Consider the following 27732-nt stretch of genomic DNA (forward strand, 5'->3'; position numbering starts at 1 on the left):
GGTATTTGTCATAGCAGTGAGAGTTACCCTAAAAGATGCACACTCTCCGTGTACTTGCCTACCCTGGCATAGCCTCCCTGCTCTCTTCCCTTCCAAACCCCTCAGATATTCACAGATGACATTCAGGCTATCTGGATTACTGATCGCATCAATTCGGTCATTGATTCAACAAATAGTTACAGCTAATCGATGCCCAAGGAGCAGGGCCAGGCACCCGGGACACAATGCAGATTCCATGCCTCCCATCCTCGAGGAAGTCATGGTCTGGCTGCTCCCTCATCCCCAAGTCCAGCTGCTGCCCCGAAGCCTGATTCTTCCACCGTGGGATCCAACCCATCGCCCAGCCTTCCGGTTCTGGACTTCCCTTTCTCCAAAGACCATCCCATCCTCACTGCGGAGGACACGCCCTAGAGATTGTCTCCCCCCTAGTACTGCCACTTGCCCATTTTAAATTAATATGCCCAATCTGCAGCCCTTTCTTTCTTTTTTTTTTTTTTAAAGATTTTTATTGGGGAATTGGGGGATGGGAACAGTGCTGGGGAATTGGGGAAAGGGGAACAGACAAGTTGCTGTCATTTTGTTCTTCAGTCTAGTTGTGGAGGACGTTACTTCACTGGCCCAAGTTGGCACCATCATTGTGCTTTTCCCGGGTGAGGCACATCAGTCGCCAGCTTCTGGACGGCCGCTCACTGCGGCTGCTGGCCGCTCACGCTGGCTGCTGGCCACACACGGTAGCCCATGGCAACCCACTGCCACAGGGGCTGCAGCCTCCGCCGTCACCGGCGACTCACGGCAGCCCAGCTCCAGGTTGAGCTGTTATTCAGCATCTTAGCTGTAGAGGGCAGTGTCACTGGCCCTCATATGTGGGATCCGAACCGGGGCCCTCTGGCGTCCCAAGCCAGTTCTTAACCATCGCGCCACTCGGCCGGCCCTGCAGCCCTTTCTGTACCATCCTCAAGCCTTCTCGCTGTCCCTCCAGCCCCATCCCATGAAGACCTCCAAAACCAGAACCTCCTCCCTTTCTTGTAATCTGTCCCCATCCTGCCTTTCTTTCTCCCTTAATCTAGAATTGACTTGAAGGCTGAGAGTGTCCACTGCTCCTTTGCAAATGCCTTTAGCCCCTGGTGCAGGAGGCTGGAGAATCTGGGTGGATTGTGGGGGTGCATGTTCAGACACCCCTGGCAGCCCACGTGGCCTCTAATGGTTCTCTAAGTCCTGCCCACTTATCCTGTTTCTCGCCTGGCCTCGCTTTGGACTTGGAATGTCCTCCCCGCAACACACGCTGCCTGGAGTTTGTACTGAGGACATTGCTGCCCACCCCTGGGAACACACACCTGAGTTACTGATGCCTTTGCAAGTCGGCCTTGCTCCCTCTTTAAGTGGAAGGATTCAACCACGGCCACAGGGCTTGGCAAGCAGATTGAGGGCTGAGTTCAACTCTACTCGCCCCCACTACACAGTACACAACCTATGCAAGTATGCGTGGTCCCCTTGGCTTCAAGCTCCTAAGGCTGGCTCAGGGGGTCCTCCCTCTGGCTTTGCTTCTCCAGCTGCATCCAAGCCCTCTCTGCCATGCCCTGTATTCTCCATCAATGACCAGCTTCACGGGGGGGGGGGGGCATCCTGCACATAACAGGCTACTTCCCACCACTCTGCACTTGCTGTTGCAGTTTCTTCTGGTAAGCGTTCTTGTTTGCTCAGCCAGCTCCTGGCCATTCCTTTGTTTGGCAGGGTTCTCATCCTGGTCTTCTTCCTGTGCTCCTTGTGTCCTTTCTTCTTGTCTCCTGAAACCCCCACCCCTAGCTCCTGCAGCCCCTGAGTCACCCCCATTGAGCACGCACTGCCCTCCACTGCCCACACACGTCTGCACGCATGTCTGGGGCAGGGACCACACCTGTCATCTGGGTAGCCTGTGCCATCCTTGGATCTGGCCAGAGGATAGCAGGAAATAAAATTAAATGAGGAAAATGGCTTCATCCTCAAGGAGCGGTTGATAGGACGACATGCGTCTATACTGATAGATTCATTCACTCATGATTCACTAGTTCAACAAATAATTTCTGAATACATACCGTGTGCCAGGCATGGTGCTGACCCCGGGTACACCGTGAATAAGCTGTTTCTGATTATGTTGGAGCTCCCAGTCTCAGCTTCTACACACATCACTAGATCAAAAAGAGAAATGTGAAAGACGATTTCGGTGGGAGCAGTGATAGAGGAAAGGAAAAAGGGCTACAAGAGCCTCAAAGGAGCCTAACCTGCAGGTGGTGGGGGTGGAGCCCATGGCCCTGCAAGCTGAAGGAGGGCCGTGGGCTGCAGCCCGGACCTGGGGCTGTTCTCCACCTGCTAGTGACCTTGACGAGCTCAGGTTCAGAAATCAGGATGCTTGCTGGGGCCCAGCTTTGCTCTTATGAGATCAGTTCAGCCAGCTTGGGCAAGGCACTGCCCCCTGGGCTTCAACTTTGAGGGGTGGGACAAGTCCAAGTCTGAATGACACTTGAGCCCCAGATCTCACCCTAGTACATGGGGGGGGCCTGCCCTGGGTGCAAGCCCCTTGCTCTTGGGTACAGAGGTCTCTCCAGAGCCAGAGGGCTGCCAGGGACCCTTTCAGGGCCAGGGCCAGGTTGCTTTCTAAAATTTGAAGAACCCATCTGCTCACCCATTGCTGTTAGAGTTGCCATTTTAATAATCAAGTGCAGGAGATTCAATTAAGATTGGGAGCCTCATCCCACTTCCAGGGAGGCCTCACAATCGGTGTTTTGCTTTGCGAGAGCGTGAGTGGGGCCCTTCGCAGGGGTTTTTGTACAGCAAGCAGCACACAGAGAAAAAGGAAAAACAACTTGGGTTCAAAGATGCAAATAATAAGGGATTTCTTTTCCTGGTCTCCCATCGAAGGTTTTCAGCAGTGCCGGCATAATCGGGCCTGTGGCTGCCCTGCTCCAAGAGGGGGACGTGTGCTTCTTTGTTGCGATGGGCTGAATAGGATGTCCCTGAACCCAGACCTGGCCTCCCGGCTAACAAAGGGCCCCTTTGTCACCCTGGGCAAAGAGTGCTGCAGAGGTTGCCACAGCAACTCAGGGACACAGACTTCACAGGCAAGTGGCATTTCGGATGGGAAGAGGGCATTCAAAAATTCACATTTCTTTATGTCTCCTGGTTTCCTTCTCTGGATATTTAAAGGAACCACAGGGCAAACAAAAGAGAAAATAAACAAGCCAACAATAAATACACAGCCAAGCCAACAAACGTCATTGCAAGTCAGTATGCTGGTTCCTCCTCCCTCAAGGAAAAACTTGAGCAAAAAGCCTTATCGAGGGCATTGTGGAGGCCCCTGGGTGAGATGTGGGTTCTTCTTATCCAAAAGGTAATCGGACACCATTAGGGAAAATTTTGGGGGGAAAAATCACCTGGAATTCCACCTGCTGGACGTAGGACACTTTTTTTCATATCCCTGTCCGTGCTTCCCCGACAGGATCCTAGAAGATCCCCGGCACTCCAGGCCAGAAGCTGGGGTGGGGGGATGCAAAGAGGAATCAGGGCCTTGCTTGCCAAGGTTGATGGTACAGTGGGTTCCTGTGTGCATGTGATCTCCGTATAACTTTGCACTGCCTTTAGTTGAGGTGTAGGCTATTGCCCATCAAAAGGAGTAAGTGATGCTGATGGGGACAGGGGTTGGGCAGGGCTTGATGGGGGAGGGGGGCGGGATAGTGGAACCTCAGAAGAGATTTGCTGCCAACCCCAGTGTTAGTACTTTGTTGTTATTTGCTGGATGAAATGAGGGAGAAAGGGAGAGAAGAATTATGTTAAAGGGGAAAGCATCATAAACAGCAGGATGCAGGCAAAAGTGTCAGACACAAATATTTTTACACCATTGCCACTGCAATGTACAAGATATTTTCCTTCAACACTTTATTATGACAGTTGAATAAGCAATTTTGGAAGAATATTACAGCGAACACCTGCATATCCACCATCTGGATTTGGCCGTTAACATTTTACTCTCCTGGCTTTATCACATAATTATCCACCCAGCCATTTCTTTATCCATCCATCAGTCCATCTTATGTTTTTGGGTTTTTTTGGATACATTTCAAACATTGACATCCTTCAACTCCCCCTAAAATACATCAGCACCCATATCATTAATTAGAGTTCAATATTTGTTTACGTATTTTCTTTTGATTTGAGATTTACATGCAATGAAATGTACAAATCTTAAATGTACATTTGCTGAGTTTTGACAGCTCCATCTGCCTGTGTAACCCAAACCTTTATCAATATGTAGAACATTAGGACCACTCCAGAAAGTCCCCTCATCCTCCTTCCCAGTCAATCCCTGACATAAACAAGCATGTGTGTGCGCGCGCGCGCACACACACACACACCATTTTTTCATTTGCTTTCACTTACCATTATAGTCAAATAATTTCCCCATGTTGCTATATATTTATATCCATTGAGATTTTATATATACCCATTGAAATTATATATATTTCTCTGAGATGTATATTATATTAGTATTTATACATTATGTTAATACATAATATATGTTATATATATATTTCTTAATCATAGGGATACTATTAAAGTTTTGAATGTTTATCTCGTAGCCAGGAAACGTACTAAACTCTCTTATTTGTTTTAATAGTTTTTCTGTAGGTTCTCTTAGATTTTCTGCATTGATGATCACGTTATCGAGCGAGCGAGCGAGCGAGAGAGAGAGAGAGAGAGAGAGAGAGAGAGAGAGAGAGAGAGGTTGATTCTGCTCGTCCTTTCTAATCATCTTACTACTTCTTTCTTTGTCTTTTTTTACTGTGCTGTTCAGCACCTCTAGAATCAATGTTAAATAGAAGCGTTGAAATCAGCCATTCTTGTCGTCGTCTTCTTTTTTTTCTTTAATCATTCATCTCTTTATTCTGGTAAGAAGCAGCTAAACCATTTCCTGGAGGGCTGGGTTTTGAGTGCTTCTGCTAGAGACTCTTATGACCACACAAGGTTTTAAGTGCAGCAGCTGCCCTGGGTGTGTTATTAAATAACTATCAGCTCTTGTTCGGGCCAACACACACATCAATGTGAAGATTCCCGTGTCCTCCAGAAGCTCCTGGTTCTTGCCAGACCCTCCTCTATACCCTCTTTGCAGTATTGGCATCAACAGCTTTCATCTTTCTAGGTAAGGAGTCCTTGTACTCAGCACCATAGACTTTGGACTTGGAAACTGCCTTCATGTCACAAATTGCCCCAAATGACGAGCAGTCCACGCTTCTGGTTGCCCCTGAATACTTGAGGTAGGAACTTCCTAGCAGGAAAACAAGACAAGAGACGGGATGTATCCAAAATGTGTGTATGGGGATGGTTCCTCACTCATCTTGACTCGGGGCTTTTAGTGCTGCTTCCCTCTGAAGGCGCGTTTTTCTGTAAGTCTTACTCTTCATTCTGTCGGCTGACAGGACGTGAAGCAGCCAACACACAAAACCACCGTTTGCATGACTAGAGATGGTTGTGATTTTACAGCATCCTGGGCATGTCACGTCCATGAAGTAGGAATTGGGGCTCTGCACTGGGCACTTCTTCTTGTGTTTCCTCTTCTCCTCTACTGGAGAGGGATGAAGGAAGTCCTTACTAAGAGGCATGTTCTCATGGGACGGTCATCACTGCCAGAAAGGCTTTGTTTTGTTCTTTACTTCAATAAATACACTGCATGCATTTCACCATTAAGCCATTAAGTAGGAGACTTACTGTAAATTTTTGGTAATGCTCCTCATCAATTAATAAAGTTTTTTTTAATTCCTTGTCTGCTAAGAGATTTTTTTATATGATTTGGTTATAGTTTACAATGCTTTCTTAGCGTCTATTGAAATCATCATCTGGATTTTATCTTCTAACCTATTAATATTGTGTATTATATAAATAGGTATTCTTTATGTTGAACCATCCTTGAATTCCTTCGATAACTGTCAGAACTTCTATTTGGTCTTAATTTATTTTTAATACACTACTAAATTCCATTTGCAATTGTTTCATTAAAGATTTTTTGCACTATGTTAATAATTGAAATTGGTCTTCATTTTTTTGTGTTGCTGTTGCCAAGTTTTCTGTGTCAAGGTTATACTGATTTTGCCTGAGTTGGGGAAGAATTTTGATAACTGATTCAACTCCTTAAGTTATAATTGGATCATTAGGTCTTATGTTTTTCTTCAGCAAATTTTGGTAAATTATACTTTTCTAGAAAAGTTGTTCATTTCCTCTAACTTTTTAAATATATGGGAACAAAGATATTTTTAGTATTATCTTATGGATTTCAAATTCTCCTGTATCTATTACCTATGCCTTTTCTCTTTTTTTCTTAATTATTCATACTTAAGTTTTATCTATTAGACTATAGTTTTTCTATAGTCTATATTTTCTATATTTCCTCTGCTCTCCAAATTTTCTAGAATAACTGGCTAAAAAAATTAACATTTTTTGAAACAAAGATAATATATATAAAAGTACCTGGCACTTAGAAAATGTTTGGTAAATACTGATTAAATTAATAGATAAAAAATTATTTCAGCACATGCCACGACTAGAGATTGAATTATAACTGAGACACAATTTGTGCTCTCAAGGAGCTCACAACTGAATTGGGGAAACAGACAAGTAAATAGTCAATTAAATACAGTGTAATAAACATAATAGACATGAGTACAAAGTGGAATAGGAATACAAAGGAGGGCTTCTTGAAGGAGGTGATGCTGAGCTGGTCACTGTAGGATAAGTAGGAGTTAGGTAAGTGAAGGAGATGAGTGTCTCTTGGCCTTAACCTTTGGATAGGCTGGAGTGCTGTTGGGGGGTACAGTGGCTAGGGCCCCAGAAATGCCCAAGTACTGTCCCAGACAATAGCTACCCACCTCATCCAAGTTCCTGAGGGAGATGCATGCACTCCTGTGCTCACACACACACAGAGTTAGACTGTCTAAGGAAAGCAGAGTCCTACTCTGTGGTCACATGGATCTGAGCCCTGTTGCAGAAGCTACTGATGCTCTAGCCACATCCAAGCAAATGTCAGCATTTCAGAGCATGAAACCCCAACTTATAATTGTTGGTGCCTGCATCTCTTGTCTGATGGCTTTCTTTGGTTGCCAGAGCCTTGATCTGCCTGCCAGGCTGAACTGCCTGGAAATTAATGTCTTCTAGGAGCAGCCTTCAATCAAGACTGTTAGGAGTTGGTGGGTAAAGATCCTACCTCCTTGCCCATGGCAAAGGATCTAAATACCCACTGTGGGGGGGGGGCCTTAGGTCCTTAGGTTAGGGGCTGGTCATTTTGATTTAAAGCTGAGACTTTCCCCAGGCGAGGGGACATAATTGGAGTAGGACCCATGGGGTAAGTGGATACATCTTATATTAACTATGTCTTTTCTATATTTGATGTTTTGACATCTGGGGCCTTGCAGACCCTGGAAGGCCTGCTCCTTCTAGGGTCAGCCATTTCCTAGAGAAAGTAAGTCTTCTGTGAATGTACTTTTCAAATGTAAACAAGCCAATCCAGAACCCACACCCCAACCACCTCCTTTATCCAGCTCTCACACTCTAGGCCACAATCTACCTGCCCTAACCACCCAGGGTCAGGCGCTAGACAACTAGGACAACCCCTGTGCCCACTGAAATTATTCAAACTAGCCAATCCTAAGTCTGCTTATTCTGCCTCACTTGTTATTTTCGGCAGACACCCCAATAAATGCTCTTTCCCACAATGCTACCCTCACCCTCCTGACTGACCTTGGTGCATGGCGGGCTTCCTCCTCTTGAAAGTTATAACAAACCGTCTTCTCAATGGCAATTGTTTCTTGATCTGTTTGCCTTGTCATACCCAAATAATAATAAAACATATTAAGACATATCTATATTCTGATATCTCAGCTCTTTATGATATCAGAAGCTGAGCACTAGAAGATGCACAAGCAGACATTCTGGGTCCTCAAACTGAGTTCGGTAGGCAGGCTATGACCAAGCCGGTCACTGGCTGAAAGCCGAGCCTCCCCTCTCACAGATTCCGCATGGGGCTCACGAGGAACAAAGGAGGATCCCAGTCCCACGCCCATCCTGGGGGCAACAAATGAAGCTGCAGTGTTTCTTTGGGGGAGCCAAGTCATCAACTTCCTGTCTGATCAACCACCAAGATAAAAGGAGGAGCCCAAGCTGCGGGGTCTGCATGGCTCCCTTCACTGCCAGACTTCCCAGAGATCTCCGCGGTGCCGACCCTCTCCTCAGGGCAGGAAGTCAACATAGGCAACTGACAGGATTGGTATCTGCTGGTGCTGCCAGACCCTGGGGAATCAGATGGTTGCCTGCAGCTGACGTAGTGCATATGGGCCTCCACACTCATACTGTTCTGCAGCTCTGGCCAGAGTTAGTGAGGCCAAATCTGTGACGATACGGGCAGTGGACAGTGCTCCAGGTGGGGTTTTCAGGCTTAGGCACTGCTAATTAGTCCTGCGATGAACTCTGTGATATTGCGCATTCTCTTTGGGCCTCAGTCTTCTCATCTGTAAAATGGCCTGAACAATCTTATTTCCTGACCCAGAGAATTGCTGTGAAGATAACTTTCCCCAACTCACAACAGAGGGGGCCTCTCTAGAAAACAAAATAAAAATTTAAAAACCCACAAAAAAACCTCACAATATTACAGTAAGCACTATCATTAATGGTGACATATCAATAGCTTTTCTTCTAAGGTCAGGGCTGAAATAAGGATGTCTGCTATTATTACTTCTTTCCAAAATTGTACTGGCAAAACTCTCCAGTACAACAACGTGAGACAAATAAATAAAATGTCTAAGGACTGAAAAGGAAAAATTAAAACTCACATTTTTACAGATGAGCTAGAATATGGTATCTATTTTTTTTAAAGCCAAAGAATCAAGATAAATTGTTAGACTAACTGAGTTTGGCAATGTTGCGGGATACAAGGGCATTATACAAAAATCTACTTCTACATATGTTCCAGGTCTATATTACTGAGTGACAAATCATCCCCACATTTCATGGATTCAAATAACAATAATCATATATTATCTTTCACGGTTTCTGTGCATTTTGGATTCAGGAAGGGCTCGGCTGGATGTTTCAAGGTTTTCATGTGGTTGCAGTCAGACAGTGGGTGGAGCTGGAACAGCAGGGGGCTGGCCCACCTGGGGAGTGGCTGGTTATCTGTCTCTTTTTATTTAGTCTCAGGGTCTCTGCATAGTGGCTTAGGGTTCCATAGACAAAGGTCCCAAGAGACGGAGCCAGGCAGAAGATGTATTAACTTTCTTGACCTCGAGTTAGAAGTCATGCAGCATCCCTTACCATATTCTATTTTGTTGAAAACCATTCACTAACACCAACCTTTTATAAGGGGGAGGTTATTAGACTCTACCCTTTGGGAGGAGTGTCAAAAATGTGTTGACTTGTTTTAAAACCACCACCCAGTACCGACAATAAACAGAAAATAAAACACCATATAAAGAAACCACTTGTAGTAGTTTCAAAAACATAAAACACCCAGGACTAAATCTAATAAAAGATGCCAAGGTCTTTACATACAAAACACTGCTGAAAAAGAAAAAAATAAAATAAAATAAAGAACAAACAAAAAAGTAAGAAACAAAAAAAAGGAAAGAAAAAGAAAACAAACAAACAAAAATGTAAAAAAAGAAAACTGCTGAGAGAACTTAAAAAAAAACACAAAAAAACAAAAAACCCTAAATAAATGGACATACCATGTTTATGGAGAAGAAGACTTACTATTGAAAGTGTCAATATTACCAAAATTGATCTAAAAACTCAATGTGATAGCAACTAAAATCCCAGCAGGATTGTGTGTGTGTGTGTGTGCGTGTGTGTGTGTGTGTGTGTGTGTAAACAGATAAGCTGATTTTAAAATTTCTATGGAAGTACAAAGGTCAGGAATAGTTAAGGCACTCTTGAAGGAAAATTGGGTAGGCTTTTCCATGGGACATTAAGACTTATTAAAAAGCTATAGTAATCTACACAGTGTGAAAATGGCACAGGGAGAGAAAAATAGGCTAATGGAACAGACTAGAGAATTCAGAAATAGTCCCGTGAACATATGGACAACTTGATTTATGACAAAGTTAACACTGCAGAGAAGTTGGGGGGAAGGTGATCTTTTCAATGAATAGTGCTGGGTCAGTTGGATATCCAGATGGAAAAAAAGGAAAGGGGCCAGAGGGAAATAACCTTCTGATGAGATATGGTGATGTATTTCTAGAAACAATGACTGCTGAAATTTATTTAGAAGTTCTTTCCTTTTTGAGCTGTAATTTCCCTCTGTTGTTCCCAAACCTTTAGTGAAAGTGTTTCCCACACATATCTCGTATTAGTGGATCTTTATGGTCACTGTTGACAAAAAAAAAAAATGTCCAAACCAATGGAAAAATTTTATAGGAGTTTATTTGAGCCAAATCTGAGGCCTGACCCGGAAGCACATCTCAAAGTATTGAGAAAATGCTCAGGAGGATGGCAGTTGTGCAGTTTGTTTTTTCTTAAAGAAGTTTTATTGGGGCACGGTGTGTTTTTACAGGACCTATCAGGTCCAAGTCAAGTAGTTGTTTCAATCTAGTTGTGGAGGGCGCAGCTCCTTGGCCCATGTGGGAATGAACCGGCAACCTTGGTGTTGTGAGCCTGCGTTCTAACCACCTGAGCTAATCGGCCACCCCTGCAGTTCTTTTTATGCATTTAGAATCAAGGAGCGAATGTAAGGAAAGTTACATAAAGTCCATTGGTGGTAGATGAAGGAGGCAGGAGAAAGCAAAGTGGGGAAATCTCTAGGATTGGATAAAAAGTAAAATGAAGAGATACCCACATTTTTTACATTGGTGAGTATAGGATAGTTGACCGTCAACAATCACAGTAAATAGAGATGGCATGCAGGCAACAAGATAACAATGAGTCTCACCTAGTCTTGTGCTCTGGTGCCAGTGGTTGTGCCTCTGAGGGGTTTGGAAAAGAAAACTATCCAGACATTTCAAAGGTATGTTATCCTAGCTGCATAAGAACAATGAACAGGGCGGGCTTAAGGTAAAGATTGACCTTGCTAAGGAAGCTATGGGCCTGGAAGGTGACTACCCACCATGACCTGATCAGTTAGGAATTTATGATCAGATCATCCTGTGTGGTTACTTTTGGTCACTGAGCTTATCAGGCTAGCCATGTAGCCCCCTGAGCCTGTCAGGTCTGCTATGGAGCCCCCTTTTATGTTCACCTCACAAACAGTGGTCCTAGCTCTAAATCAGGACCATCAAAGCCTAGTTTAGCAGTTGGGAGCTAAGTTCCAAGTGGGCTCCTGAGTGAGGAAGAGGCTCACTCCCTTATCTCCAAATAGCATCCGAGTCCCATTCTGATTCACTTCTGCCTCCTGGCAGCCTGGCCCTTCCCAGCCAGGCATCCTGAGTGTGAGACAGCCAGGACCCAGAGGGCAGTGGTGGAGCAGTCAGTGGGAGATGAAGGAGCAGACACTGCTAGTTTAGACAATTCTTGAAAACGGGAGGAGCAACAGGCCAGCTGCCGGCAGGTGATGTGAGGAATGGGCTTTTGTGTATGTGTGTGTGGGAGAGGGAGCCTGTTTCAGTCGCCTCTCTGCCCCACCATGGGAGTCATCCCATTTCGGTCCAGGAGACCATAAGGCAGGGCAGATTCTGAAACTCTCCTCAGAACTTGTTTCTAGGCCATTCCTGTGGCCATCTCTCTCTCCCTATCATTAAAGGGGGCGGGGTCCTTCTGCCTTCTCCTGGTGATTTTAGTCTTGGATACTCTGGAGGCAGCGGAGACTACTCACTTGGAGCTCCATAACTGGCCCCGTAAGTCCTTGCCTCAGTTTCCTCTTATGTAAAGGAGAGTTTAAGCGCAGTAATCCTCCAGGGTCCCTCTGCAGGGACTCAGATCAGTGGGACAAAGAGAGAGGGCATCCTAAGAGCCCCTTTCCCGCTCCCTCCGTAACACAGCACCCATCTCCGAAAGTATTTCTTGTCACCACCTTCCTCCCTCTCCCCCTCCCGCCCCCACGCCGCGCAGGGCTCATTGTCGCCCTCAATATTTAGGGCGGGGAGTGTCCCATTTCTGGGAGGGGTGTCATACCGGCTTCTCCCTCCTCTCACCCTTGGTAGCGAACGGCGGGAAGGAAAAGTGTCGCCTGGACAGGCGCGCAACCCTCCCGGACCCCCAGGGGCGATGGGCCAGGCCGGGGATCGAGCGGCAGCCAAGCCAGTAGAAGGGACTTCGCCCCTCCATCTCCGGGCCCCGGCCGGGGGGCCCTCGGCGGCGCCGGAGGCCGGAACAATAGCTCGCGGGGGCGGGGCGGGGGCTGGGGCGGGGCGCTCGGCCGGGCGCCGCCCCCAGCCCGCCCCCCGCGCTCGCAAACCCGCTCTCACACTGACTCCCACCCGCCGCCCGCCCAGGCACTGCCCGCGGGAGCCGCCGCCGCCGCGCCCGCCATGGACGTCCGCCTGTACCCCTCGGCGCCCGCGGTGGGCGCGCGGCCCGGGGCCGAGCCCGCCGGCCTGGCGCACCTGGACTATTACCATTGCGGCAAGGTAGGCGGGGGCCGGGGTGGGGGCCCAGGCGGGCGGGGCCGGCCCGCGCCTTCGGACCCCGCGCCGGGGCCAGAGCGTCCCGTGCTGGAGAACCGGCAGGAGTCACCTGGCCGCTCGGGACGCTGGCACTTTCGGGTACACACAGGGGGAGCTGCCGGCGGTGCCCACGCGCGGGGACACGCACACCTTAGTCCCGCCGACGGGCACATGCCACTCACACGGATACCCTTGCGGTTACGCTCACGCCCTGAGTTGTTCGGATCACAGGCAGAAGTCTTTGACAGTCACACGATGACACAATGACACTCACACTCACCGACGTCCCCCTGACAGCCGCACATTCTTTCACCAGCTGACACACAGTGACCCACTGCCACACACAGGCAGCCCTGTCCCTGAAACTGTCTTACCGTCCCACACAAGTCACCCTGACAGTCATTCATAACAATGACACGCAATCACTCGCCCACGTACACTGTCACACCGCCACATACAAGTGCCCATTCACACACTGCTATGCCACACACCCTGTTACATGCCCCCCTTCCGCTGTCACAGTCACAACTGGGGACAGTCACACAAAGAAGTCACTCCGATAGTCACACGCTTGCTCTCACAGTGACCCACACAAGCGCACATTGTCACACACAGCCACCCCGTGGACGCTGAACCTCAGACACATTAATCGTCCTGACGGTCACAGTCACACGCGGTCTCCCAGGGGCAGCGACAGCCCCCGCACTGCCCCTCCCCCACCCCGGTCGTCCAGACTCGCGCGTCCAGGTTTAACTTCTCAGGCGTTGCCGCGCACTAATTGGGCCGTTTACTAATTGGCCATCACGACCCGGCGGGACCTTGGATTCCGAGTTGGCAATGGCCAGTCGAGGCCTGTCCTATCCTGGTAACGGTGAGCGGGCATCCCTTCAGGCTGGGGCTGTAGTGAGGGACACCTCCATCCCCTTTCCCAGATCGCCGCGCCCACCCCCAGCCGGGTCCCGGCTGCTCTGCGCCGGGCGCGATGGAAGCTCGCGTTCGTGGATCCCAGGACAAGGGGCGTCCCACCCCCACTCCCCACGCCGAGCCCTGCCTGGGACCGTTAGGAGCACCTGCGCGGTCTGCGTCTCTCCCTTCGCCCAGCAGGGAACTTTCAAACTTAGTTAGGAGCCAGACGATCCGTGCGTCCGCGGGTCGGTGCGTGGGTTGGGGACGGCTGGAGCAGAGCGCGGCTTTTCGTCACTCGGAGCCCGGATTGAACGGCGCGCGTGGGTTTCCCCGGGGCCCTGGCGCTGGCGCGCGGGCTCGGTGGCGCTGCCTGGTGAGTGCGCGTCGGGTGGTTGGATCGGTGACCCTCCCGGGGTCTCAACCCCACCCCATCCCATCCCACTGGTTTTTCACACATCCCCTTGAGGTGGGGATGCGGCGGGAAGGGGCATCCCAGCGTGCGCGAGGCCTCCCGGGCTGGGCCTCCGAGTGCGTTCTCAGGCCCTGGGGAGCGGCTTCTGGAGTCGCTCGGCAGAACCCTCTGCAGCTCGCCCCGGATGGGACGTGGGGTCCGGGGGCACCAGGGCCTGGGGCGGCGTGGGGACGGTGGTGGGCGACAAGTGAGGTTTCCGGAGGATGGAGGTGATTATCTTTTGTCTGGTGACCCGCAAAGTTAAAAGCTGAAGAGGGGGATGGTGTCCGCGAGAGAATGCTGGTTCTCGGGCTGCTGCCAGTCTCATGGAGGGAAAAATTGATTAACAGTAGCAAGTGGAGTCTTCAGGGAGGAAGACGCGGTTGGGTGTGGGGGCAGCTGGTCTGTCTTCTGCCCTTGGCTTTGTTATTTTTTAAAATAATGAAGTTGGAAAGGCTCCAGCCTCTTGTTTGGGGATATGGCTGGGGATGGGGCATTTGTGCCTTCAAGTCTGGGTGGGAGGATGGGTGGGTGCCCCTAGATGGGGGAGTGCTCCTTTTGGGGGTGGTGTTTCTGTAAACGCTGCCAGAGTGGGGGCATATAGGGGCCTTTGGGAAATGGCACTCAGCCGAGGCCCCTGCGTTATTTTGATGCTCAGTAAAGCTCTGACTCAGCACCAAGAATCAGGGTGAAACCCCAGGCAGGGAGGGAAGGACACAGGGAATGAGTGATACTGGTTCCCCTCTGTGATGTAAGACCCCTGCCTGGACCAGAGCTGAGGGTGTGTCAGGGAGGAGGGTGGCCAGCTCGGTCACTAGGACAGGTGAAAGAAAGGTCTGACCTTGCACTTGGCTATAAGACAGGCTGCTTAGTCCTTCAGGCTCTGGCAGGGTGAGGCAGGGAAAGTCACTTGGCTCAGCTGAGGGTGGGTAAGAGGCCTGTTGGTAGCAGATCCCAAGTGGACAGTGGTCTTCAGTGGTGGTGGCTGGGGGGAGGGGTGCGTGATAACCAGGAGCTAACGGTGAGGGACTGGGGAGAGAAATACCCAGACTCCATCCTTACAGCTGGTCATTATCAGAACTGGAGGGGAAACTGAGGCCTAAGGTACCGCAGTGACCACACGTGGGGCCTGTAGACTGCACTGCAGAGCCTGGACATGGCCTGCACATTGGGGGCTGGGCCCCTGGAGTCCAGACAAGAGGCTTTTCCCCACAGGGACCCAGGCCTGAGAAACACAAGGGCAAGCATTTGCCCAAGCGATGCCCGACAACCACTGCACTGTTGACCTGGAAGGGCCCTTGGCGACCGTTCCCTTGGTGACTGTCCCCTTAGTGATCCGCCACACAGAGATTCCAGCCTCTTTAAACCAAAGTCATGAGCAGTGGCTGTTCTTTTGGTATCTTTTGTTTGAGAAAATACACAATGGCAAAAAGGCTCTTATGGTTTCATTTTTTGCTTTGAAATAGATACGTATTTTATTAATCACAATAATATTAGCATGCATTTGAAAAATAGCTCACTAGATCTGAGGCAGGCATATTACTTACTTCATGTAAGAACAGTGCCTGGTGAGCATAGGTGCTTGTGGTGTGTGGCCCCCTGGGATGTGTAGCCCCATGCTGGGAACCATTGACCCCCTCCTTTTTTCTTGCATCACAGAAGGGGAAACTGAGTCATGGAGTAGTGTACTCAGAAGTTACAAAGCAAGCACAGAGCAAGGCTGAGGACTGAACCCCAGTTCCTTGACTCCCAGCGTGACACTCACCTGGCCTCCCCACAAGCCTGTGTCGTGGTTTGGGGGTTAGGGGGGCTGTGACATCCTCCCTAGGGTAACTGTGAATACCCTTCACTCAGATTTTGGCAGGGCGCTTTACCAGGCGGGGGAATTGCCTGGGGCTTCCCGCTCCTCTACGGCAGACTAGTGGAAAGTGGCCATTGGTTTGGGGCAAACCCGGGTTCACGTCTCCATTTGTGGCTTTGTGACTTAGGGCAAATGATTTTTAAACTTGTTTGTTATCGGGATATGATTTACATACAACAAAATGCAAATTTTAAGTGTATCATTCCATGAGTTTGGATGGTAACCACATCCCAGTCTAGCTAGAGAACATATCCGTCACCCTAGAAAGTTCCCTCATACTCTTCCCAGTCAGCACCCTTTTCCCCACCTCTAGAGGAAACTGCTTATCTGATTTCTATTATCAAGGCTTTGTTTAAGTTCAGCCTAAGTGTGCGAAGTATATTTAAGTTATAGAACTTGATTCAGTATATATATTTTGGTGCCTGGCTTCTTTTTTGCTCAACGTGGTGCCTTTAAGATTCATTGTGTATGTATATCTGTAGTTTGTTCCATTTTATTGCTAAATAATATTACATTGTATGATGTAGCATAATTGGTTTATCCGTTCACCTGCCAGTGGACATTTTGTTTGTTTCCAGACTGGGGCTATTATAAATAAAGCTGCTGTGAACATTTTCATTACAAGACTTTTTGTGGGTGGAGCAAATTATTTAATATCTCTGAGCCTCGGTGTCCTCTTGAGGACAACATTGCCTACCTCGGAGGTTCAGGAGGGTTAAGTGAGGGGATGTAGGCTAGGACAGGTCTTGGCACATACCAGCTACTAATTACATAATGATGGTATCAACCACCTGCAACCTATTCTGGTAAGAGGCTCAGCATCTCTGTGTTCCAAGCATTCTTCATCACTGGTCCCAACATCACTGGTTCAAAGCCAACCTGGGTACCTCTTTTCTTCATGCAGTGCTCCACGGCTAACCACCTTCTTTCTTCCTCCAGGCTCCCCCCAAACTGGTACTGCATGGGATGTGGCATGTTCTGCCATCCATCATTCAATCAACAAGCAGCTATTGAATACCTCTCGGTGCTTGGCACTGTGCTAGGCAACTGATGCTATAGCAGTGAACAAGCGTGACTCAAAATTGCTGCCCTCTGGATCTTATGCATTAGTACGGGCAGTCATAAATATATGGGTAAAATAAATGGTATTATGACCAAAGACAATACAATTATGGAGAAAACGAGGCGGGGAAGAGGGTTAGGGGAGAGTTAGGGGCGCCAAGGCCAGGCACTGGTTTGCAATGTTAAGTAGGGAGGTTGGGGAAGGCCTTGTGGTCCAGACCAGTGTTCTCAAATTTCTGAACACATGAAGAATTATCCAGTGAGATTTTAAAAACAGATTCCTGGGCTCCACCCCCAGAGATTCTGATACAGGGGCCCTGAGAACTTGCATGTCTAATGCGCTCCCAAGTGATGCTGCTGGTGGTCCAGCAACCACACTGTGTGTTTTGTATATTGGTTTTTGTCTGTAGGTTTGTGTATAGGCTTGGGTATCGCAGTGGTTTGTATATCGGTTTTTGTGGGCTCCCAGTAGGCAGAAACCATGCCCAGCCCCTGGCACAGTGCCTGCCCCATAATTACTCAGGAAATATGCGCTGGTGGGTGAATGACTCAACTCTCCGCCCACACAGCCCTGGGCACAGCATGTTATACCTGGATGGGATCTAGACAAGCTTGGTTATGAATGGTTGGAGTCTCCTTGTGATGAAAACCCAGGGTGTGGGAGGTGCTGTTCCCACCTCATTTGGACTTGGGATACTCTGCTCAACAACCCTGCTGGGTGAGGTCCCCATAGCTTCCTTCCGCAGGGGCACAGGTGCTTGTGGGGGGGTCCTGTGGAAGGAGCCCCGGGCTGAGTGAGCTCTGAGCTGAGAGCCCTGGAAGGATGCCTGCACCTCTGGTAGGAAGCCCTTCCTTTCCATCTAAACATGTTCCCTACATCCCCTCCCGCAGCCTGCCCCAGGGGGTCGTCTAGGACCACGCTTTGGCACCTTTTCCAATGTCAGGCCTGGCACTGCTGCCTCCAGTCTGCTGGGTAACCTTGAGCATGACAGTGCCCTTCTTGGGCCCGTTTCCCTCTGTGCAAGGGGACCATCACCCTAGTGAGATGGGGAGCTGTGGTGAGGAAATGGAACGAAATAAAGGCTGGGCATGTCCTTTAAGGATGAAGATGATGCTTTCTGAGGAGATGGGGCCTCCTATGCTTCAGAGGGCGGGAACCGCTGTGTCTACTTTTCCTGTTATATCTCCAGAGCTGGCCTGGCACAAAGATGCTCAATAAATATTGAATGAATGAATGAATGAATGAATGGCCTGTTGTCCCCTGTGGCTTGAGGAACTTAGCATCTGTCTGGCTCATATCATCTGAAGACTGTGGTGAGCACATCGAATCCAGGGCAAGGCAGGGGCCAAGTGGCTTTTGGCTGACATGTCATTCCTAGAGGGCCTTCCCTGACAGAGAGGGCCCAGGGGACAGAGCCCAGCGCGGGAAGCAGCCAGTAAGCCAGGAAGAGCAAGCGGCTCAGAGTTTGTATGCAGGACCAGGCCCCCTGCTACATACACCCTTGTCCCAAGGATTCCCCACTACAGCATGACTGCCAGCTTTGTGTGATTCCGTAGGGCCATCTGTTTTGCTTCTCTGATTTCCTAGACACTGTTAGGATCTGAAGGCAGCATAGATTCTGGAAGCCGGCAGACCTGGGTTTGAATGCTGCTCTACCATCCTCAGCACAGGCCAGTTAGGAACCTGCCTGTGCTCCGGTCTCCTCTTCTGCAGAATGGGCGAAAGCCCCATGGGTTGCCTTGCCAGGAGGGTTGGAGATTAGGCATATACAGCACTCAGCCCCAGCAGGAAATGAGTTCCATTTCTATTCACAAAGAGCAGCAGAATTGTTAACATGCAAAGGGAGCTGAGTTTCAGCTGGGGCTGCTGGAAGATTGGCCGTTCCTGCAGTGCAGGGGAGGGGTCTTCCTACTATCAGGCATTTCCTTGCCTTGCTTGGTCCCGGGATGGGATTTCCTAGGCCTCCGGTTGGAGGAGGTCTCCTGTTGGACTGTTTAGGATTATGAATGGACAGGTAGCTGCTCATTTCCTCTGCATCTTTCTGTTTCGTTCTTGAATCTGTGTGGGAGGGGAAAGCGGGCTTCACAGGCAGAAAAGACTGGTTCACATCTCAGCTGCACCCTTCACTGGCATGGGCTGGTGACCTTGTGCACATCATTTAATCGCTCCAGGTCTCAGTTTTCTCATCCGTACAAGGGGACAGTAATGGCTTCCTCGTGTTGTTGCTAGGAAGCTCAGATTAAAGTAACAGCTATGGAAGTTCCCTTTAACCTATCATAGAACAGTGCTTTCTATCCTCGGCACATTGACATTTTAGACCTGATAATTCCTTGTTGTGAGGGCTGTCTCATGCATTATAGGATGTTTTGCAGCATCCCTGGCCTCTACCTACCAGATGTCAGTAGCACCCCCTCTCTAGTCATGACAACCAAACATGTCTCCAGACTTTGCCAAGTATCCCCTGGGAGCAAAAGTCACCCCTGTTTGAGAAGCACCAGTCTAGAAAGTGTGGTGCAGGTAAACTAGATGATGATGGTGATGAGTGTGGCAGAGCTTTAGGGCTCATGCTTTCTGTTCAGTATTTTACTTCTGTCTCCCTGTCAGTAAATCCTGCATCCACATGGTTGACAGTCATCTTATTTACATGGATGGAAGGTTACACAGTGATTTTTTACCATGGTTTGGGAGCAGCAGTAAAAACATATGGTAAGTAATTATTAACTTAATGAGTGGTGGTAAATTGTAATTTTAGGTCTTAGTGAAAACATGTTGTGTAACACAGGATAATAAATTCCGATCAATTACCCTGAAGCTTAAACTTGCTACCGTACAATTGCGATTGCTGGTGCCTGCTCGAGCGAACGACGAGTTTGTGGTTTATTGATATGGGATCGCCTGTTTACTGCTGGGTTTCTCAGATGTTCAACAGGTTTTATAGAGTGCCTACTGTGTGCTAGGGGCTTTAGCCCTGTCCTGAAGGCTCAGCGACTCAACTGGAAACTCATCTTTACTTGATGAAAGCCTGTGTGGATCTGTAATGTATTGGCTGAAAATGCAGAGTCATAATTAAATATGTAATTGTTGGGGGACGTGACAGTGCCAGGGTGTTGGAAGGCTTCACACGGGGCAGAGTCTTATAGGAAATGCCAGGCAGCTACAGAGTGGTGGGAGGGAGTTCTGGGTGGAGGGAGAAGCCATTCCAGGGTGGCTTGGAGGGTAGTTTGGGGGTACTCGCAGCCTAAGGCGGGAGGCCCGCCTGCAGGGGAGCTGGGACACCAGCAGAGATCGTCATAAAGAGTGTCAGCTGGTTGGGTTGTAAGTAAAGGAGCACCTTGGAGCCAGAGATGCAGTGCGGAGCATGGAATGCCTCCCCTTGGTGGATTCAAACCATTGTCAGCAACCGTCTCTCCGTCTTCTGCTGATGGGAAAGTTTAATGACTTGTGTTTGATTTCCCAGTAGTCAGGGATGCTCTGTTTCTCACACTTTAGCGCAACCGAATCACCTGGAGGGCAGTTAAAACACAGATTGCTGGGCGCCACTCCCACAGTTCTGATTCAGGAGGTCTGGAGAGGGGCTGAAAATGTGCGCGACTGACAAGTTGACGTTGCCAATGCTGCTGGTCTGGGAGGCACACTTAGAGAACATGGCTCTAGACTAGAATACGGGAGGGTCTCCCTGCCTTAGCCTAGGACAATAAGGGGGTACTGCTGGCCTGGGGCAGGTAGCCCTGGCTGGGACACGGGACATGGTCAGGTGTCCTAGAGACTCCTGCCTTCTGCAGGCCCACTCTAGGTCATGGGGGAGCCTCCTTCACCTTAGAGAGCATCTTACCCTGGGTTCCCTGGACACAGATTCTGAAATGGAGAGTTGTCTGTGAAGGTTTCTTTGGGGGGATGTTCTCAGGAGGTACATTTCTAAGGGAGACGCTGGCCCAGAATATGGTTACTGATGAAAGCCACCCCACAGGGAGCCTTGGAGCTGGGCTGGGACTTTAGAGTTGTCCCGAAAGGAAGCCGGGGGCTGCTTCTGCCTTTGATTCTTATACCATCCAGTCATTTACTGCAGGCAGTCCTCTCGCAGTGCCAAGAGGGCGCCATAGCCGTAGCCCAGCAACTCATATTCCCAGCAGCTGGGAGATGAATGCAAAAGGCGGGCATGACTGTGTCCATTTCATGGAGATGCTTCTTGGGGAGAAAACTCACCTTCTCTTTGGTCCCCAGGGAATCAAGGGCCACCATGTTGATGTTTTAGAGCAACTTGGAATCACTTGCCAAAGGGTCTTTTTTATCTTATGATGTGAGTGAGAGCTGTAGGATAACTGCTTCTTAGGTCTGAGCGGAGTGAAGAAAAATCATAATTAATGGAATTTTCTGGGGCCCACGGAGATTCTCTTCCACATTCCCAGCTAGGATTCCCAAGCTCTGGTGCTGAGGTGTCGCACATGTTCCTGTGTGGTGGGGAGGACTCCAGATTGATATCTAAGGAGCTTCTTGGGACATGCTTCAGGGAGTCACCTCTGGGCAGGGGACTATGGCTTTCTCTTGTAGCTGGAGTCCTGTCACATTCTTCAACAAGAGTCTTTTGCCCTGCCCCCACCTGGATGTAGTTCAGTGTCCATGGCTTTGCCCTTCACCATTCCCTTCACCTTCTCTGAGCTCCCAGGAAACTCAGAAGCAAATGAGTAGGTTTCTTCTAGCCATAACATAGGCTATCATGTCACATCTTTTGCGTATTAACTCACTCCCGATTTCATTTCACTCTTCTATCATTTCCCCCCTTTATCTTGAGTCCCACCATTCTTTATTTTAAAAATTGATTTGTTCTCTGTAAAAGACACAGAAATATATTAGACTAGAAAGGAAAAAAGCCGCGGTCCAGAAGAGAGCAGAGGTAAAAAGGATGTGTTCTATCTGCCATCTTGAACAAAAAGTCCCCTCTCGATGATTTTTATTTTTAAAATTTATGCTGTTTTATGGAGAAAAGTAGGGTAGAAATAAGCACCAACTATCCTCTGAGCATTGACCACATCTCAGGCTCCTTCACTCATATCGTTAAGTCTTCATAAGTCTCCATTTTGTGGGTGAGATCCAAACAGGTCAAGTTACAAAAGGCGACAGCGGAGCAGGGGGGGGGGTTGGAATGCATTCTCTCTGCTCCTCTGTCCTGCAGCCTCCATGGTGCCAGGTGCCAGGAGCCCCACCCTCTGCAGGGATGAAGAGTGGGTCAGCTTGCCTTTTTTTTGTTTTTGTTTTTTTTTTGCTGTTGGTGCATTGGCTTTTCTTGGGGGCCAAGGGGTTTTAACTGGGCCTCCTGCCTTGATTTTTAACTTCAAACGTCATATAGCTAATTAAAATGTGCTTATTTCGAAGTTGGGCCTGATTTGCAGGAATGATTTAGAACTTGTTGGAAATGAGTATAACTCAGTAGCATCACCCAGGGTTAATCTCATGCATAAATTCTATTGTTCCATTGTGCTGTGTTTTAACTTGACCTGAACTTGAGAATGCGGAAGATGGACCAGACCCTGTGCCTTTTGTTGTCTATTTATTTTGCAAATATTTATCGAGTGCCTGTTGGGTGCTACCTACATTCTTTATAAAGCTCCCTCCACCCCACTCCCTATGCTGTCTCTGTTCTGTAAGTCCACCGGATCGGTAAGTTAATGCAAAACCAGATGGTAGATTCAAATGTGACTTCTGAGTTCAGTGGAAGTGCCTGGGTTCGTATCCTGGCACTTACAAGCTGTAGGACTTCGGACCTGTCACTTAACCTCATTGTGCCCCTGTTTTCTCACATAACCTCCCTTGCATCTCAGGTTGTGGCAAGGCCTCCGGGAGATCAAGTAAGTCACCCCCTTCCTCATTCCTGCTGCCATGTGTTATTCAGGTCATCTGGGCCCCCACGTAGGACGGCAAATATAGGCTCCAACCCAGGTTTTTACGTCTTTTATAAACGATGGAGTCTAAGGAGCTTTCCAATTCAGAATAGGTATAGTGGTTCTAGTTGGAATGATCTCTTTTCCCTCCTGTATCAGTTCCCCTTTGTCTCAATGTAGCTCCCACAGGGACTCTTAGAGATTCAGTTAAACATCCAGACTCACAGGGCTCACACAGGTGATACTTGGTACCTGTCTCCTCAAAGGACCACTGCCTGCCAGCAGGGCACATGATCTGTGCCTCTTCTGCAGACGTAGTTCTTGCAGAGGTCTTTGCAGCAGCCCAGGGAGGCGGCCACGAGCACTTCTCTTTGCCAAGTCTCCCCTCCCCTCCCCTGCCCTGCCCCAGGTTCTAGTTCAGGTGCGAGGGAATGAAACCCACAGTGGGTGGATTTGGAAGCCACCCTGGCTTAGAAGTCTTATTCCCCAAAGGACCCCTATCTCTTGTCACAGTTTCATAGTCTTCCCCTCAAGGGTCCCTGCCTGGGGCATATCAGTTTCAAGAACCACTGCACTCAGGAAAACCTAAAGCACGGCTTCTTTATCAGATATTTATAATTTATATATAGTTCCTTCCAGCCCAGATGCAACTTACCAATCAAGGGTTGTATTTTTACCATAAGCAGAGTTGCCTAGTAACATAGTTAACATCCTAACTTCGGCAGGTTTCCAGGGGAGTTAGGGTAGACAATTAACAAAGGTGAAATTCTCTTGCAAAAGAGAAAAGGGTTTGGTTAAGTTTTTACCCATATTCACATCCAATTTCCCCTGAGGAGTGGTGCTTTTTGGCATCTCTTTTGAAGGGATGAATGAAGCCATCTGTATGTTTTGTAATATATTCCGTGTTTGTATACATTTTCTGATGGAGCCATATAAGATACACCCACAAACCATATAAGATGCACCCACCAAGAGATATGCTTTGGAGTCATATTGGCCTGGGATCAAATCCTGGCTTTGCAACATATTGAGAGTTATGTGATCCATCCATCCATCTGTCCATCCATTCATCCATCCACCCATCCATCTATACATTCACCTATCCACTCATCCACCTACCCATCTGTCCGTCCATCCATCTGTCCATCCATGCATCCATTCATCCATCCATCCATACATACATACATTCATCCATCATCCATCCACCTGTCCATCCATCCATCTGTCCATCCATCCATCCATCCACAGATGATTCACTTCCTGTTTGCTCTCTGCAGGGCTTTGTGGGAGATGCCAGGCATGATAGGTGATTAAGACCTGGTCCTTGCTCTTAAGGAGCCACAGTCTTACTAGGGAGACAGGCAAAAACAAACAATTCCACATGGGCGTGGGACTCCTAGGCCAGGCTGGGAGTAGTCAGGGAAGTTTTCTCAGAGGAGGGGACCCCTGGCCCATGCTTGAAGGTGAGTTGGCCATGTGAAGAAGGCAGAGAAAAGCATTCCAGGTAGCAGGAACAGCATGTGCAGATGCATAGGAAGAGGTTGTGTGTTAAAAGATGAGGCTAGAGATGGGGAGCACGGGCATTTGGAAAGCTGCTTAATATCTCTGGACCCCAATTTCCTCCTCTACAAAATGGGATGGACGGTGCTTACCTGTTTGTGAAATTAAATGAGATCATAATGAAGGTTTAAGCACCTGGGACAGTTCATTTTAATTCCCTTTCCGAATCTGCCTATCGATGCCTAAGAGCCAGGCTGTGATTTTCAGTGAGACAGGAGAAAAAAAATCCTGAGGGGCCTGGCCCTCCACCTGTGCAATGCAAGCGTTTCCTCCAGTGGGTCTTCCGTTAGTCACCCTACCTCTCCTTTGGATGGAGCACTAAGTGTTTGCTCGCTGTCTTGGATTATGTCTTACAGTATCAGTGAAGCACATAATTATGTTTTCCTAATGGCTCGACATTAACAATAAGCCACGACCCTGTTGAGGCATTCTCCCGGACGATTTCCCATCTGCCGACAGCCATGTGATATCTGCCTGATGCCCTGTCAACACGTCCTGTCATTTGCTGCTTTGTCTTGTTTTTCTCAGAGGTGGCCACCTCACACACACCAGCTGGGGACACTTAGTTTCGGGAGACATTTACTACGCAGTGACCACACATCACACGTCAGGATGAACCGAGGAGCCATCTTGGACATGATCCAGATCTTTCTGATGTGTAAATTGGATCCTGTCATTTCTCTGGGCAAAGACTCTCAATGGCTCTCCATTGTAGCTTGGCGAACTCTGGCCAGCCTCTCAGACCTCTGCTTAAAACCTTCCAGGGGCTTCCCCTGGTGTGTAGATAACATCAGATGCCTTGTTTTGGCCCCTAGGTTCTTGTGTGATCTAGCCCCTGCCTGCTTTTCCAGGTTGCCACCAGCTTCCGGTTAGGGACATGGTGTTGAACAAAGCTGGCCTCCCCCTTGTTGATTCCAATCTAGTCCCCCAGGCCTTCTTGTTGTTTCCCAGACACCCCACTTCTCCCTCTGTTTTGCCTGCGGGCTCTTCCCTTTGCCTGGAATGTTCTTGCCTTCGTTCTTCACGTGGCTGACTCCTTCCTGCTTATCCTCCAGGTTGCAGCTTTATCCTCACTTGCTCAAAGACTCTGACCCTCTCATCTGTGCAGTCACCCCCTTATTCTCTACCCTTGCCTCCAGTGTATTTTTTCGCCATTGCATGATATACCCGTGAGATTACTGGAGTGTCTGCTCCGCCTTCAGGACAGTAAGTTTGCAGACCACTGAAGTCACGTTTGTTTCAGAGTCCCAGCACCTTAGCATGGTGTCTGCTGGGTAGTAGGTGCTCGGGAAACAGTTGTTGAAAGAATGAGTGAATCAATACAGCAGTTATAGTTTCCAGAGATGGCCACCATAACCTATCTCAGGCTGTGTTGCCAGGAATAATTCACTCACCCTGTCTGGGCCTCACTTATTTGGACATTGTCACCATTGCTGTCTCGCATCAATGAAGGAGACACAGTCTGGGGCCTGCAAGTGCTAATAAACGTGAATTCCCATTGGAACAACACGCCACCCTCACCTCCAGCCCAGCCCAAGGGACACAGTTGGAATGAGAGCCAGGAGGGTTGATGTTCACAATCCTCATTCTTATGGTCCTTAGTCAATGCTTGGCTCTCTAGAGCGAGGGCTGGCAGACCTCAGCATCCTCACCCTGCTTTGGTCCACTTCCTGTCTCCCTGCCATTTGCGGGAGGAAGGCGTCACCCCCAGTTGCTTGGATTGAGCTACCTGGGGGTACAGCCAGTGTGCCCTTTGGAGATAATGAATCTCTCTAGCCCGTGGGAATGTTTCTGTTGAGCAAGCAGGACTTTTTGGTGACTTCTCTCTGATTTTATCACCCCTTCCTTTTTATTAAATTGTCAATTATCAACACTATGTTACCTGCCCAAAGGTTACTTGCTACTATCTCCCATGCAGACTCAAGAACAGGATTTATTTGGGCACATTCCTCTCTTAATATTCAATCCTGCAAGCTGCTGCTGCACCCCAGCCCCGTCTCCCAGGAGTCCCCTCTCCCATCTTTCCCTTTTCCCTTCCAACATGTGTAATTTGCCTGTTCCTTATGTTGATTGTTTATGTCCCACCCCCACCTCTGGAACACCAGCTTCACAAGGGCAGGATTCTGCCGCTTGCTCATGGATGTGCAACTCTAACTGCTGTGCCTCTGGTTTCCGCGTTCCCCACCTATCTGGGAAACGTCTATGTACATGTCTTTTCGATTTCTGCTCAAGTACCACCCCTCCCGGAGGCCTTCACTGCTCTCCTCTGTGCCACTGTTCTTGCCCCTCCAGCACCTGGAGCACCATAGGCTCCCTGCGACCTGGGGTGCTCTCTGTCCCCAGGAGACGGGGCCTCGAAGGCCATGTCCAGGAGCTTGGACTGTCTGTCTCAAGGGTGGTGGGAGTTGAGGTGTGTTGCATTTCAGAAGAATTTCTGTGGCTGTCTTATGGGGAGAACATTGGGTGGGGGCAAGAGTGGGTGCGGGAGGACAGTTGGGAGGTGATCACTGTGGTTTAGGAGAAGACTGATGATGGCTTGGGGCTGCGCAATCCAATATGGTAGCCACTAGCCACAGGTGGTGATTTAAATTTAAAATTAAATCAAATCAGTTTCGTTCCTCAGCACACCAGCCATACTTCCAGTGCTCCGAAGCCACTAGGATAGCCCCTGTTGGGCAGTGAAGATATAGAACTTCCCCATCATTGCGGAAAGCTCTCTGGGCCCTTTCCAGCTTGGACTGCAGTGGTTGGGTGGGAATGGATAGAAGTGGAGGAGGATGGGAGATATTAGGAGGTTGAATGTATAGGATTTGGGGATAAGTTGGATGTGGGGTATTATAGAGAGGGGGTGTCAAGGGTAAGTAAGACCCAGGCTGTTGGCTGTGGGCCAAAGTAGAACTCCTGGGTCAAAGGAGTGAGCACTTCCATGGCTTTTAATTCAGGGTGTCACGCTGTTTTCCAAAAGGGTCATCCATGTTCACCAATAGCACGAGAAAGTGCCCATTTTATCGCACCCTCCCGACAGGGCTTATTGTCTTTCGAAAAACCTTCAATTGTGTATATACCTCTTGCCAAATCTGCCTTCACTTAGGATCTAACATGTGGACCATGAGGTCTTTGTGATCAGGGAATTATATGTATATTAATGCAGATTTCAATAAAAAGAGTTATGTTTGCCGTGGTGGTACAGGCTGATGCTGTTTAAATGCCTTTGGTAATATCTTCAATCAGATGGCAAACAGAAAACAGGAAAGTTCGTAATAAAAAATGAATTAGGGCGATTAGCAAAAGGTGAACCGCTTCCCTCCTCAGGCGACAGGCAGAGTTGACCGAGCTTTGCAGGGTGCCTCCTATCCAAATACATGTCTGGATTATTGCAGACTCCGAGGCTGGCCCTGGGGTCTGCT

At 48.8% G+C, this 27732-nt stretch overlaps 1 protein-coding gene and 1 pseudogene across 2 annotated transcripts in view; one reads left to right on the plus strand and one right to left on the minus strand.

The window, feature by feature from the left end:
- Window positions 1-5380: 5380 nt before the first annotated feature.
- LOC109379994 (40S ribosomal protein S27-like) lies at window positions 5381-5630 on the minus strand (annotated as a pseudogene).
- A 6806-nt stretch (window positions 5631-12436) lies between these two features.
- Window positions 12437-27732, plus strand: part of TOX2 (TOX high mobility group box family member 2) — a 141402-nt gene continuing 126106 nt past the window's right edge. The window contains exon 1 of one of the 2 annotated variants that reach the window (XM_019637114.1): window positions 12437-12572. In XM_019637114.1, coding sequence (XP_019492659.1) covers window positions 12474-12572 — 99 coding nt within the window. In that variant the 5' untranslated portion in view covers window positions 12437-12473. Of the gene's footprint in view, window positions 12573-13536; window positions 13888-27732 lie in introns of those variants that run through there. The other variant, XM_019637113.1, reaches the window with a different exon arrangement.

This window comes from Hipposideros armiger, unplaced genomic scaffold (assembly GCF_001890085.2).
Source record: "Hipposideros armiger isolate ML-2016 unplaced genomic scaffold, ASM189008v1 scaffold_31, whole genome shotgun sequence".
Taxonomy (NCBI): domain Eukaryota; kingdom Metazoa; phylum Chordata; class Mammalia; order Chiroptera; family Hipposideridae; genus Hipposideros; species Hipposideros armiger.